Source organism: Batrachochytrium dendrobatidis, assembly GCF_000203795.2.
Source record: "Batrachochytrium dendrobatidis JAM81 unplaced genomic scaffold BATDEscaffold_12, whole genome shotgun sequence".
Lineage (NCBI taxonomy): Eukaryota > Fungi > Chytridiomycota > Chytridiomycetes > Rhizophydiales > Batrachochytrium > Batrachochytrium dendrobatidis.
The window spans coordinates 700,870-714,862 of record NW_006281110.1 but is presented as its reverse complement, the minus strand read 5'-3'; the positions used below and the strand labels follow the sequence as shown (position 1 = coordinate 714,862).

At 36.7% G+C, this 13,993-nt stretch overlaps 4 protein-coding genes across 4 annotated transcripts; 1 reads left to right on the top strand and 3 right to left on the bottom strand.

The window, feature by feature from the left end:
• Positions 1-794: 794 nt before the first annotated feature.
• BATDEDRAFT_27275 (uncharacterized protein) lies at positions 795-1,400 on the bottom strand (the record flags this gene model as incomplete). The annotated part of the gene is made up of 1 exon (XM_006681362.1): positions 795-1,400. The coding sequence occupies one exon, from the start codon at positions 1,398-1,400 to the stop codon at positions 795-797; it is 606 nt and encodes a 201-aa protein (XP_006681425.1).
• Positions 1,401-5,902: 4,502 nt separating this feature from the next.
• BATDEDRAFT_27274 (uncharacterized protein) lies at positions 5,903-6,889 on the bottom strand (the record flags this gene model as incomplete). The annotated part of the gene is made up of 1 exon (XM_006681361.1): positions 5,903-6,889. One exon carries the CDS (start codon positions 6,887-6,889, stop codon positions 5,903-5,905), a length of 987 nt encoding a protein of 328 aa, XP_006681424.1.
• Positions 6,890-9,897: 3,008 nt separating this feature from the next.
• Positions 9,898-10,692, top strand: BATDEDRAFT_91176 (uncharacterized protein; the record flags this gene model as incomplete). The annotated part of the gene is made up of 1 exon (XM_006681507.1): positions 9,898-10,692. One exon carries the CDS (start codon positions 9,898-9,900, stop codon positions 10,690-10,692), a length of 795 nt encoding a protein of 264 aa, XP_006681570.1.
• A 1,877-nt stretch (positions 10,693-12,569) lies between these two features.
• Positions 12,570-13,268, bottom strand: BATDEDRAFT_91316 (uncharacterized protein; the record flags this gene model as incomplete). The annotated part of the gene is made up of 1 exon (XM_006681442.1): positions 12,570-13,268. One exon carries the CDS (start codon positions 13,266-13,268, stop codon positions 12,570-12,572), a length of 699 nt encoding a protein of 232 aa, XP_006681505.1.
• Positions 13,269-13,993: the final 725 nt, after the last annotated feature.

Here is a 13,993-nt window from a genome sequence, read left to right as displayed (position 1 = left end):
CATAATGTTTAGCAATCATGGATAGAATCATATTAACCAATATAATGTTAGACGTTGGTAATGTGTGATCTTTGTAATGGGACTTGGATTGTTGAGATGTGCAGTCTGTTGACATGCATTGTGTGTGGATACTTGTGTGGGATTCTATGTTTGGTACACAAGTATAGCCACCACTGATAGAAGATCTATAGTGATAAGGAACCCTCAACAATGATATTTGAGCTATGGACCTCATATCTTTCTTGGTATTGTTCCACTACTATCTCACCTCATAAAAGATACGATCTTGGATTAATAAACAACGCAATTCATGCATTGGTTCATTACTTTATTGTCATATTTTACTTACTGTGATATACTTTCGACTATGAACCACACAAATATGCCCACAAGCTACAAGAACCAACCAAATCATTCGTATCACCCGAGTCAAATAGTCCAGTGGTATCAATGAGTTGGTGTCAAATGGAATGGGTTGATTGGTAATCCCAAATGACAAATATACACAATTGCATGGATCCAGAAATGACACTGCAATGATCAATTCAATGCATGGTAGTTGATTGGTGCAATATGATCAAACCATTAGTTTAATACACTATTGTTTGGTAATACACGATGTTTATTGAATGAATGACAAATAACAAGCATCCAAACACACAATACACGCTGCATTACAACATATTCTGGATGATGGCCCATTTTGAGTTGCAACAATGTGACGAGTCTATGATTGAAAAGTTTGTTGCTGAACATCAGAATCTTGGAAAGTTTCACTGCTCGAATCGTGGCAATCATTGTGATAAGCGATTGTAGAAATACTCGAGGCAATCCCGATATCCGTAAACTGATTTCGGTGAACTATAATAATCATTCAGTGATACTCCAAATGAAGAATGGCTTGTAAGTTTGGTCGCCAACTCTTTATTTTCTTCCGTCCTATCCAAAAGTTTCCAAACGTAATCAGTTGCATAATATCTGGATCCTTCACAACGTTGACGATTATACTCATAATCGGTTTTAGCAGAACTCAATTTCCGACTCGGAATTTGACTCATACTCTCGAGCTTTTCCTTCTTTTTAGCAAGCAATCTTTCCTGAATATCAGCATCAAAACGTTGACTTTCAAGTAGTTTAAACGCTTTCATGGATTTAATCCGAGATTTTGCAATTTCTTCAATCGACGACAGTTCAGTAGCATCAAATTGACCGCAATATTTCTTAAATTCATCTATGCTAGGAGATTTTGGAGAGTCAGATCCACCAGCTGGAGTTGCGCTTGTAGAGGCTGTTGGAGTGCTAGCTTCAGCACTCATGGTCGAACTCGGATCAGTTGGATTGGCAATTGTGACCGAACAGATAGCAAGGATTGATGACAGTACGGTGATTGATAGTTTCATTGTATTGGTTTGGTTAGGCAAGTTGTAATGATTGTTGCTTAATACGTCGGTTTGGTGTCATATTTGTATACATTATTAGATTGATAATATTAAAAGCATATTCCATGAACGACCGTCCTAAGGGATTTGTGTTGTCGGGGTTAGCATTGATTTACTGTTATGAATATCAACATAACTTTAAAGGGATCCCCTTTATACAATTGCCCATTGCTTGATTTAAACCCTGATATCAGGGTTAGCGACCAGAGTATATTGTCGCACTATGATGTCGCTACACAATATATTCTAGGTGATATCATTACATGACAATACACAAGCAATATTGTCCATGCACTCCATTTATGTTGCAAACACTCTGGATCTCATCTGTTCAACATCACATTGTCACCAATACAATAGTATGTGACATGATCATATTGCATCAATCGACTAGTATACAATCGCTGAATACATCACACACATCAAACCGACTCAGTGATATGCGAGTGTTGCGGTTTGACCAAATCACAATCACCCATATTGTCGACTGTCCAACTCGTTGATATTCAAACCGTGCCATCACTGGTCACAATATAATGGTTGACTGGTTCGCTTGATTGACCTGACATATTTACACTTTGCAAACCTTGACTTGATTCATCAATTTGGATATTCATATAATATTGGGTTTGTATCATCACGTTGTACTCGTTATCAAACACCTTGATGTGTTCATGCAACACAAACTCGATATACACACATTGGTTACTGTTTGGCATGACTGGGTCGATCATCAATACCAGACAATGCAACTGTATTAGTTGTATGATACGATCAATCATGGTTGGTTCATCACCATCAAATATCAAATGTTGGTCACGTATACATTGATTTGTAATTGCATGGTCCGTTGGCAATGCACACTATGATATGATTGACAAGTTGTTGATTTGCAGTAATCAGATGTGCATCACCTGTAACATTGGATGCAATTGACGAGTTGTAACTGCCAGTCAACAATCATCGATATGTTGGTGATTGTATTGACTACATGATTGGTATTGATTAGCTGTCATGATCGATTGGTGGACAATACAATCCACATTGATTATGACGTGTTGCAACTAGTTGATATATGCAGACTCGACTGATAATCGAGTATATGTTGATGTGTAACTCTGTCACTGTTGGTTTGGATCGATCATTGCTACTGCTTGTATATGCAGTGTATGTTGGTGTCATGAAATGTTGGACAATATTCATGATTCAAATATCGACAGTCAAACATTGGTTAACCAACAGTTGTACGATTATACAACTGACCCGTGTATTGGCAAGTGATCAACATCGATCCGGTCATGGTTGAAACGGTGTATCACAGGACTTGAAAGTTGACACATTATTGTTGTGGTGTAATATTAGCAACTACACACAAATTGACATGAATGACAATGTTGATGTCAGCTAAAAAGTATTGGCGGTTTCAACCAAACAGTGATTTGTTGAAAACCAATACTATCTTGACATATCGACATCACACATTGATAGTAGTGTCAGAATACCACATGGTTCCAAGTAGTTCAAATCAGTCAATGTGTAGTAGCCATTGTATATTGCAACTCAGAATAAAGTCACTACAAGATGAATACAAGTAATCCATTTGACGTCAATACGACACTACATATATTACATTTCAAACTGACACAACACTGATTGACCAATATCAAACCAGTTGATGTTGCAATTTACATCCGACTTTGAACAAGTGTATTGCTCCGTTTATTGTACAATACACGACATGGTCAGTTGGTGTATATGAAACAAACCATACCAATGTATCAATCAACAATCCAGTAACTGTTGATGTAATACCAAACATGCAGTACGCAATCAATGATATGGTTGTTAACCCATTCACAATACTCGACAAACACCAACATATTAGAAAGCTTAAATTTATTCAAAATTGAATTCATCGACAAATCATCAATCCGAATCTGCTTTCGGTTCTTCAAATCTCAAACCATACCTTTTCATAAACCTTTTCAATTTATGTCTGATACTGTTTACTTTTTTGCTTGCATTTATATAATCTTCTTTCAATTGCTTTTGAACCTCTGAGTCGTGTTTTGATCCATGTATTTCTTTTCCCATTGATAATAGCGACCATTTCCTGTATCCAAGAGCCATAGATTCATGATATTCTTTCAATTTTTCCTTTCGTATTTTTTTAGACTCTACAAGTCTTTGCGTCATATCATCAAAGGTTTTCTGATTCTTTTGGTTTAATCCAGCTATTTGATTTGGAACAGTATTAGCAGACTTGCCTTGTCCCATTGGCTGTTGTTGGTGTTGAATGGAAGTGCTTGGATTGGGCTCATGAGTTGATTGTTGCTGGTTTTGATTGGAAGTACTTGAATTGATTGCATCAATTATTTCTTGCCAGTCTTCAGAAGTGCTTACACTGATTTCATTCATTATGAATTTCCAATATTTATCAGAAGTGTTTAAATCGGATTGATCCATTGAATGTTGTTGGTCTTGGCTGAAAGTGCTTGGATCAGATGTATCCATTTGTTCCTGGTATTCATTAAAAGTGTTTGAATCGACTTTATCCGTTGAGTATTGCTGGTTTTTGTCGGGAATTCCTGTATTGTGTTCATCAGTTGATTGTTTCTGATCATATTTGGAAATGCTTGAACCGTGTTCATCAATCGGCCGTTTTTGACTTTGTTTGGAAATGTTTGAACTGGGTTCATCAACTGGTTGTTGCTGGTCTTGATTGGAAGTGCTTGGACCAACTATATCCATTGGTTGATGCTGATCTTGGTTATAAATATTTGAATCGGGTTTATCAATTGGATCAGATACTTGACTGAAAGTGCTTGAACTGATTTCATCCACTATATTTTGCCAATCTTGATCAGAAGTGCTTGGATCAGTCGAATCAAATAGGTATTTCCAGTCTTCGTCAAAAATGCTTAAATTAGTTGCATCAATTATGTCTTGCTGATATTCATTGGAAGTATTTGGATCGGGTTCACTGGTTGGGTCAGACACTTGACTGGAAGTGACTGATGCTTTGGGTAAACCATTATTATCAGTCGGTGTCAGTATTGCATTAGTGGTTGCTGCTGCGCTCAGTACGAATAAAATATCAACCAATTTCATCAGACTGGTCAATGGGTTTAAACTATTAATACAAAAGTAGTGTTGAAACTGGTGTCGATTATAAAGTTGAACTCAATCGATTGTATTTGTATTTTTGTATAGCAAACCAACCCTAACCCTTTTAGGTTAACCGACTACACAGGGTTACTTGATTGCTTGTAGTGAGCCACTATCAAACTAGACAGTATGTTACTCCCTATCCACAATATCATGTTGATCAATTTGATGATCGTGTCGATTGAATTATGCTTTTACGACCCTTTTATCAGGTATATTGAAAAGCACATTCTTCAATAGTGTTGTGTAACCGCAAGTGCTTTGTTTTACAACCGTATTCATCCAACAATGTCTGTATTCTGCATTGCAATATACAATGGTTACTACACATTGACTGCAATTGCGTGTTTGATATACAACAACCATCATACGACACACAATCAGACTATAGTGTTGAATCTACACTTTGTGCACTCTTAGTAATCATACATTGTACGATCATCAAGTTTGAACCCACATTCATGTATTGTGTTTGACTGTCAATGTTGTCAATACAACTCTGCACACTCATTTGTTGTATTCTGAATCACAAATACGATCGCAATCTAGTTCAACAACAATCATAACACATGTCAGTAATGCAGCTGTTTATCACACAGCAACACTGTTATTTAGTGATCCATTTACATCAATACGGCTGCAAGTTGTTGTTATATCACGTATTCTGAGCATGGTTTTGGTATTGCACATCCAGTTCCATCACATTGTTGCTGACCCATCATTGTAACACTGTATGTCACCATAACCATAATCATGAACATCAATATGTGGTTTCACGTATAATATTAAAACCACGCATGTCATTGGTTGAATCATCACTACTAGTGTATACTACAATACACTACATGTATGTTGACATGTGTTGTACCAATTTGGTTGCATTGCTACAATGTGGCATGCTCCAACCTGTTTGAATGACTGTTGTGCAACATATTGATATTGTACACATGTGATACTGGTCACCAACAAAGTGATCAGCGGTATACAATTGATTATGCAATCACTGACTGCCAATACTTCAATTATGAATATTATCCACCATTTCATGACACCATCTGATACATTCAGTGCACAGTAGCTGATTGGTGCAATATGATCAATTCAAGCATACTATTACATTGGAAATGGTGGTGACAATGCAAGGTGTTTATTGGACAAACAAGACTGAATGCTTACATGACAAATGCAAATTGACAGTATAGACCATACAATACACACTGCAGTACAACATATTCTAAACAAGGTTGTTGATAGCGTGATTCCAGTTTTACAATGAAATTGAATTACTAAGTAGTTTATTGTCCAAACATTGATTTACTATGCACTTTTAGTTTTGGTATTTCAAGTTTGTTAATTTTGAATCCGAGTTTGAACTTTCGAGTGAATCGACCCTTATTATCATTGCTTGTTGATGGACTAGATTGAATTTCATCCTCATCGCTTGCTGATTGGATAGATTGAATTTCATCGTCATCATCATCCGTGCTAGATTCACATGGATATTCAAAAAATTGAGTCTCGGGGTTAAAGTGTACTTTAGCTTCCCTTGAACCAGCATCGTGACTTGACTTTTGCTGATGTTTTTTAGAATGACCATGCTTTGAGCTGTGAGGTTTAGAAGTAGATCCGGGTTTCAAGATGGATTTTAATTTTGGAGTAGGTTCAGATACAACTCTGACTGACGTTTTTTTGGGAAACCCAAAAGCCAACTTGCAACGCATCCATATTTTTTTTGCTTTCAGTATCGCCGGATTTTTTTTATCAGATGAGCTCATTCTACGCTCCTTTTGTTTAGCCTTGAGCATTTTTTTTCTTGCCTTGGGGCTCATCTTGTGTATATATTCGTTTTTGACATTGGCTGGAGTCTTTATACCCATATTCCTCATTCTTTTTTCGACTCTATCCAGCCTTTGCTGAGGTGTGAGAATGGACCGTTTGTTCTCTGGGATATAGTTTTTAGGGAGATGGCAGACGTCGTCATATAGTGTGTTGCCAAATATATCATCATCTGACTGTTTGGACTGAGAGGATGACGATGATTCATTGGACTGTTCAACAGAACTGTCTGAATCATCAGGATCTATAGTCGACTGAGCTACATCATGATTGGTTTCAGTTGATTGTTGCTCTGTTCCAGTTGAAGCGCAAATACCAGTGTGTTGCTGCATGTGTGTTGAACATTCTTTTACAGGTTCTGATTCGCTGGCAGACGGACGATCAATGACTACCGCACTGACTGTCACCGACAATAGCAACAACACAATAGTCGATATGAATTTCATCCTGTCGACGAGAATGAATGTGATAAAGCTTGCCAACTAGTAGGACAATTCTTGGTAATGAATGAGCCAGTTGTGGATATGGACCATACTTTATAGCGATTAAATATATGATCAAGACATAAGGGTTATATAAGCTTACGCAGCAACAACTTGACCGCTGTTCAAGTACATATAGCATAAATAGTTGTAAGTTCTTTATGCGCAGCCTTTTAATTATCGAATGAAGCGGACTCATAATTAAGGACTGGTGACCCTAATCCATATACTAAAAAATATGTCAAGATCGATTGGTATAATCAGTCAGTTTCAAGTTACGGTCAGTATAGAGTAACGGTTTACCCACACAACAGCTGGCCAAATATTAATGGCAAAATCCTTCAAACGGCTGCCTCAACACTTGATCTAGTGATATGACACTGTTGCAGTCCTGTTCAATGCAGTATGGATTGATGGTCATATCAGCAGTATCAATACTTTATGCCAACTGTAATACTTTCAATACGCAAACTCAAAGTATTGCCAATGATTAGAAAAGCTTCAACATAACTCTTGAACTGTCAATTGTCATGCTATCAATAGTATGAACATCCGACTCAATACTGTACATGACTGGTTGTCAAGAGTCTTGCAGCATTTACTTGGCAAACTGGATTCCTATTTCGATTATACAAACATGACATCAAACACATGTCTACTTTGGAACAAGACGTTGAGTTGAATGTCCAGCAATATACAAAAATATACAAAAACAGCACGAATTGAATGTCAAAACTCGATTACTAACAATTTCAAATCTACAGAAACGAATATGACAACTTGCAGTCTAGTCATGTAAATGGACTACTAACAGTGTTGGTGTGTAATAAACAGTCAGTGTCATGTCATGGTTGACAATACAGTGGTGTTGTTGGTGGTGATTGGCATGCATGGTTGCATTACTGACATGTGTCATGATTGTTGTTGAACTAGATTGCGATCGTATCCGTGATTCAAAATACAACACATGAGTGTACAGAGTTGTATGGACAACATTGACAGTTCAACACAATACATGAATGTGGGTTCAAACTTGGTGATCGTACAATGTATGACTACCAAATGTGTCGAGTATCCATGCAGGATACTAAATGGTAATATGTGATGATCCAAGGACTCGTATCACCAATGTTTGTGTGCCATAATTCCACTATTTGACTTGGTAAACAATAGGAATTACACCTATTGATCAATTTACTTTTCTGATTGCTCATCATACATTCTACTTGTTCGTGTCACCAAGATACAATCAATCAATTACTACAAGACTGACTATAACTCATATTTATTAATAAATGACTCTTCCAACCATTTCAACATATTATTGTTTTATTACATATTTTCATTATCATTGAAAAAACCAAGTCTGCTGATCCTGAATTACTGTGCAACTCCCATTACACTTTTGATTTGTTATTTTCTGTCAGCTACTAACAGTTACAGATCATACACACTCCTCCATTTAAATTAATATAAATCAGATTACACAAAACTCCAACAGAGTTGTTGGTTGTTGATGGGCAAGTTGGATATAAAGTTGTTTTCAATCAATCCGTTGGCAATCATGATAGCATACTTTTATTTGTATGTACGCAATATTGCTGTCATCTTGTGTATGATGTTTTCTATTCCTACAAACGCATTCCATTTCCAGCTGTTTTTTGTATACATTTGATATTGTGTAGCATGTTAAAGGATTTAGGTGTATCGAAAAAGTAGAGTATACAAGATAGACAAAAATTACCGAGTCTTTCAACAAGTAAATATAATATAATATAATATGCCGCTATATAAAATATTGGTAACGCTGGGTCTTTTGAAAAGTAAGAGTAGTGGTATTGAAACATAAGGGAGATAATGGAGATAATGAGGAAATGATAAATTAGGGAGTGTCCAATGCAAGTACTAATGCTTGCTTGTTAAGGGTTAAAGCTTAGATATCTTGCTTGGATATTACAACAGATACACACTAACCATTCAAACTGTTAAAGAAATCAGACCTTTGTTGAAGCAATCAAACATTGCCGCTTTACAAGCAAAGCTTAAAGTGGAGATATTATATCTCCACTTTCTCCACTCACTCCCTTAACTAAATTACTATAAAAGCCAAGATACTTTCTTACTAAATAAACCATCCTCTGAATATCCTCTGAATCAATCATCTAAATATCATCTGACATAACTTCGTTATTATCTATTAAGTTCAACTCGTTATTCTGTTGACTTTCATTTGCGTGACTACTTCCTGATTATCATTCAAGATCTCTTCTGACCGATCTTTTCTACAGCGGCAGATTATATATTATTACCTTATACTTTACTAATTGAAAGACTCAGTCTCTTTCTCTATTTTCTATCTCTATACTTCTTGCGCGATAATCAAAAACTTTAACACAAACTATACGTAAACGGTCAATGTCTGATTGCTTCAACATAACAATGAGGATGTAAAATGTAGTACAGAAATAGACGACTAAATTACATTCATTCCAACGGATTTAGCACTCTTGTTCAAGTAAAACAGTATCATTTGATGTTCACTATACACTACTTGTACGTTGAATCATGCCAATCACTTGCTATTTTAACAAGCATGTAATATCACAACACATATTGATGATCAATTAATATCCGAGTGTCAACTCATTTCAGTTTTGGTTTATACTCATTTCTTGGCCCTTAACCCTTGACTATAGCCATTTTTAGGGTGGGACTGCATAGCCAACCATATGATATTCGAATGTATGGTCAGATAGCAGCTCAACCAAGATTACAGGTCAACATATAAAGGGAGATTCTTCAAAGTTTGGCATTGACAACAAATCAACACCAACCCTGACAGTAATACTAGCCCTTAAAACGACCACTCAAGGAATATGCTTTTAATATCATTTATTCAATAATGGATATAAATACAGTTCAAAAACCGACTTGTTGAATGACATTACAACTTGCTCAGCCAAACCAGTAGAATGAAGCTCGCAGTTGCTGTATTGTCATCGATCCTGCTTGTTTGTTCAGTCACTACTGCCAATCCAGTCAATCCCAGTGCAACTACAGATACTGGAGCTAGCACTTCAACCTTCATTCCCAGTACAAAAGGTATAGGCTTGGGTGCTCTTGATGATGCACTTCCAGATAACGTCAAGCATTTACTCGACAAATACGCAGAGATAGAGAATGATCGTAATCAGCAAAAAAAAAAATATTGGCTGTTAAAATATCGATATGAGGGTCAACATGACGTGGTAGTGGGCTGCAAAAAATATCTTAAAACTCTGGGATATAAATCTCAAAACAATGACGATCCAAAACATGGTGAATTTCAAAAGGCTAAGCTTGATTATGAATACCAACTATCTAAACTTGACGAACTTCTAAAAAGTCTTGATGAGTGCGAGTCCGAATTTGGTCGTCTTGCAGAAAAAAAGTGGGAAATCGATAAACAGATTGTGGGTCTCGTTTTTGGAACCCCTCTGGACTTTGAATCAGTTCTTCACCAAGCTTCGCTTATCAAAAAAACGCCTTCCGTTAAAAAATACCTTAAACTAAAATCATTTAAATACAAGATTTTTGGTAAAAAATCTGGTGGTCGACGAAAACACAAAGATTTGGAATCATCGGACGAAAAACCGGATGAGGAATCTGGATCTAAATCCAATAAGAAGAGTACTTCCAAAAAACGGAGAGCTTCCTCCAAGTTTATGGGTAGATTGGGATCACTCTTTCAGCGACCCAAACGTGAGGATCGCGAACCATTGATTTGAATGTCAATCTGGACTCGTTTCAACCAATTCAATTGCCATTTTATTTAATTTACAATAAAATTGGATTTGCATGCATTATATCTGATCATTTTACACAGTCTTGGTTGGCATGATATCATAGTATGAATTGATGATGCTGACATGCATGTGTGTATTGTGTCGATATGATATTGCTTGTCATGTCGTATTGACACATGCAACACCAATACCAACAATAGTCATGTGTGTTGATATCAGATCCGACCAATTTGACTCGTTTATTGTGGTGTCAAAATGGTTGCATCAATAGCCTGACTGATCACACACATCAGTCGCAGTATCAACTTTGTCGTATGTCAAGTATCACATGTTGAATATGCAATGCCAACAATATGGTCATTATACACATGTTGATGTATACAGTAATCGTATACTGGTCGATTGGTGCAATATGATCACACATACTAATGGAATGTAATAATCATGGTATTTGCAGCAGTATACCATATTCCAACTGTTGATATTACGCATCCAGTTCCATCATATTGTTTCTGACCCATTATTGTAATGCTGTATGTCACCATAATCATGGACATGAACATGAGCATGTGGTTTCACGTATAATATTAAAACCACGCATGTCATTGGTTGAATCATCACTACTAGTGTATACTACACTACACTACATGTATGCTGGTATGTGTTGCACCAATTTGATTGCATTGCTACAATGTGGCATGCTCCAACCTGTTTGAATCACAGTTGTACAACATATTGATATGGTACACATGTGATACTGGTCACCAACAAAGTGATCAGCAATATACAATTGATTATGCAATCAAACTGGCAATATTTCCATATTAAACATGCTCCAGCAAATTATAACCCAGAGCAGCAACCCATAAATACTGCAGACTGATTACTGACTGACCGTTTGAATGACAAAACTATACAAAGTGAAGCGAATCACTCAAGACAGTAAGCCTCTTGAACATTACAACTGATTCCACATTTATCGTGTTGTTGATGAACACAATGTAACATAAAATGCGTACTCCTAGCATAAAATAAAACACGAGTGATTTTGGCTAACCAGTCATTTTGAAACTAGACTGTACAATCTGATATACAATCAGACCATCAGCACTCAATGAATAACCATCCAACTTGCATCATCAAACCAATCCTAACAATGACAATGCTAAATACAAGAAAGCAAACCGTCCCAACCAAAACTCACCTGGAACGAAACCAGCCATCAAATCAATTGAATCAATCTTGCTCAAGTAGATCCACTCCATCTTAAACTCAATTTGGCTATTTTTGACTTGTGGACATTTGTCAGTCTGACATGATTTGCCTACTATTATAGTCACTCGTCTATTGATACGTTTTCAATTACCGTTCAGAACCAGTATTTTCCAACCACGTTGATCGTATTGGCTGTACACTCGATTCACTCGCTTACTTTAAAGCTGCTCGACAGTTGTACTGTGCGCTTGATGATCCTGATTGAGTCATCATTCAACTCATCAACGTAGTTGTCTATAATAAACCAACGTGTCATCTTGAATGGTAGCAGTCCTTGTCATGTCTGGTTACATGAATACACACATGCATGCCAGCATCATCAATGTGTACAACTATGCAATATATAATGTATTGTACTGTATTGAAACATACAAGTGTCGGTGTACAATGATCAGATACAATATCAAATGGCAATTGTATTTTATTTTATTCAAACAAAAATACAATAGACTCGGTTGAAATCAATCTAGATTAGCATCCAAATCAGTCGGATGAATCTTTATTTTCGAGTTGATTCCTGAATGATCAAAAGTTATTCTAATTCTGGAATAAGCTTTTTGTGAACGAGAGAATTTGAAAGCTCTTTATGTACTGGATGATGTTTGAGTGGGTTGGACTGTAGACGTTTCGCTTGGTGATGATGAACTTTTATGATGTTGTAATTGATTCTGGGTTCCGCTAGTAGAGGCTTGCTCGGATCCTGGCTGTTGGCTTGGTGTGGAATTGCCAAATGTGCTGATGAGTTTCATAAACTTGGGATCTGATTCCCAAAGTCTCAAGTAATGACTGGTTGGTTGACGCAGAACTTTTCCAGTCAAGCTCTTTACAAGTTTTATTTTGATTTCACCCAATCTCCGATTTAAAATGCTATAATCGGAATTCCGCAGCTTCCCAGTAAGTTCATCAAGATTTTCTCGTTCTTGTTTAAGCTTCTGTTCAAGTTTCTTGCGCCTTTCGCCGTACTTTGGAGGATTCTCTATAGTATTAGATACAATTAGCAATTCCTGAGGGTTTTGTTTCAGCCGTTTTATCAATTCTTCTTGAGCAAGTCTTTCAAGTTGTATCGATTCATGCATTTCCTCCGCATCATCACGATCTTTCTTCACCAATACGTACTCTTTGATCAAAGCTATATCCTCTTTTGAAGGTGTAGTTTTTGAACTGGGAATGACGGTTGAAATACTAGCTTTAGCACTTGTAGTTGCACTGGGATTGACTGGGCTGGCTGTAGTAACCGAGCAAGCAAACAGGATTGATGCTAATACTGTGACTGCGAATTTCATTGGTTTGGTTTGGTTGAGCAAGTTGTAATGATTGTTATTTGATGGGTCAATTTTTGATCGTATTTATATCCATTATTGAATGGATCAGATTAAAAGCATATTGGATGGCCGTCCTAAGGGGTTTGTGTTGTCAGGGTTAATGGTGATTTGTCATCAGTGTCAACCTTTGAAGGGATATCCCTTTATATAACAACCGCAATATTGATTGGACCACTGCTTGACTATCCATCCAAGTATGGTTGATTGTGTATCCAACCCTTTTTAGGGTAGAAAAGGGTTAGTGTGTCAAAATATGAATAAATGCATGTTTAAACAAGACCATCTAACAACTGAATGTCAGCTCAGTTGTTGGATGATCATCAATGTGTTGTGGTTTAATGATGCTCTGCATTCAACTCGACACGATCAGTCATCGCTACACATTGTCCAGTAATTCAATCAATCAACTGAATCAATATAATCCAGTTCATGTTGCAACCACAATGTCACATTGATGATCAGTGACTTGCAACTGTTGTGTTGGCATATTGCATGTTGTGTGATATTATATCAATATCGATTGTCACTATAGTTGTATCAACCACACATCATGATCATATGTCATGGTTGACTCGTATTCTGGATTGATGCACTCATTTCATTCCATTCCACTCCATCACTCGAACACAAACATCGTATGACTTGCTGATTGCTAATACTCATATTGATCGAATACACACTACATG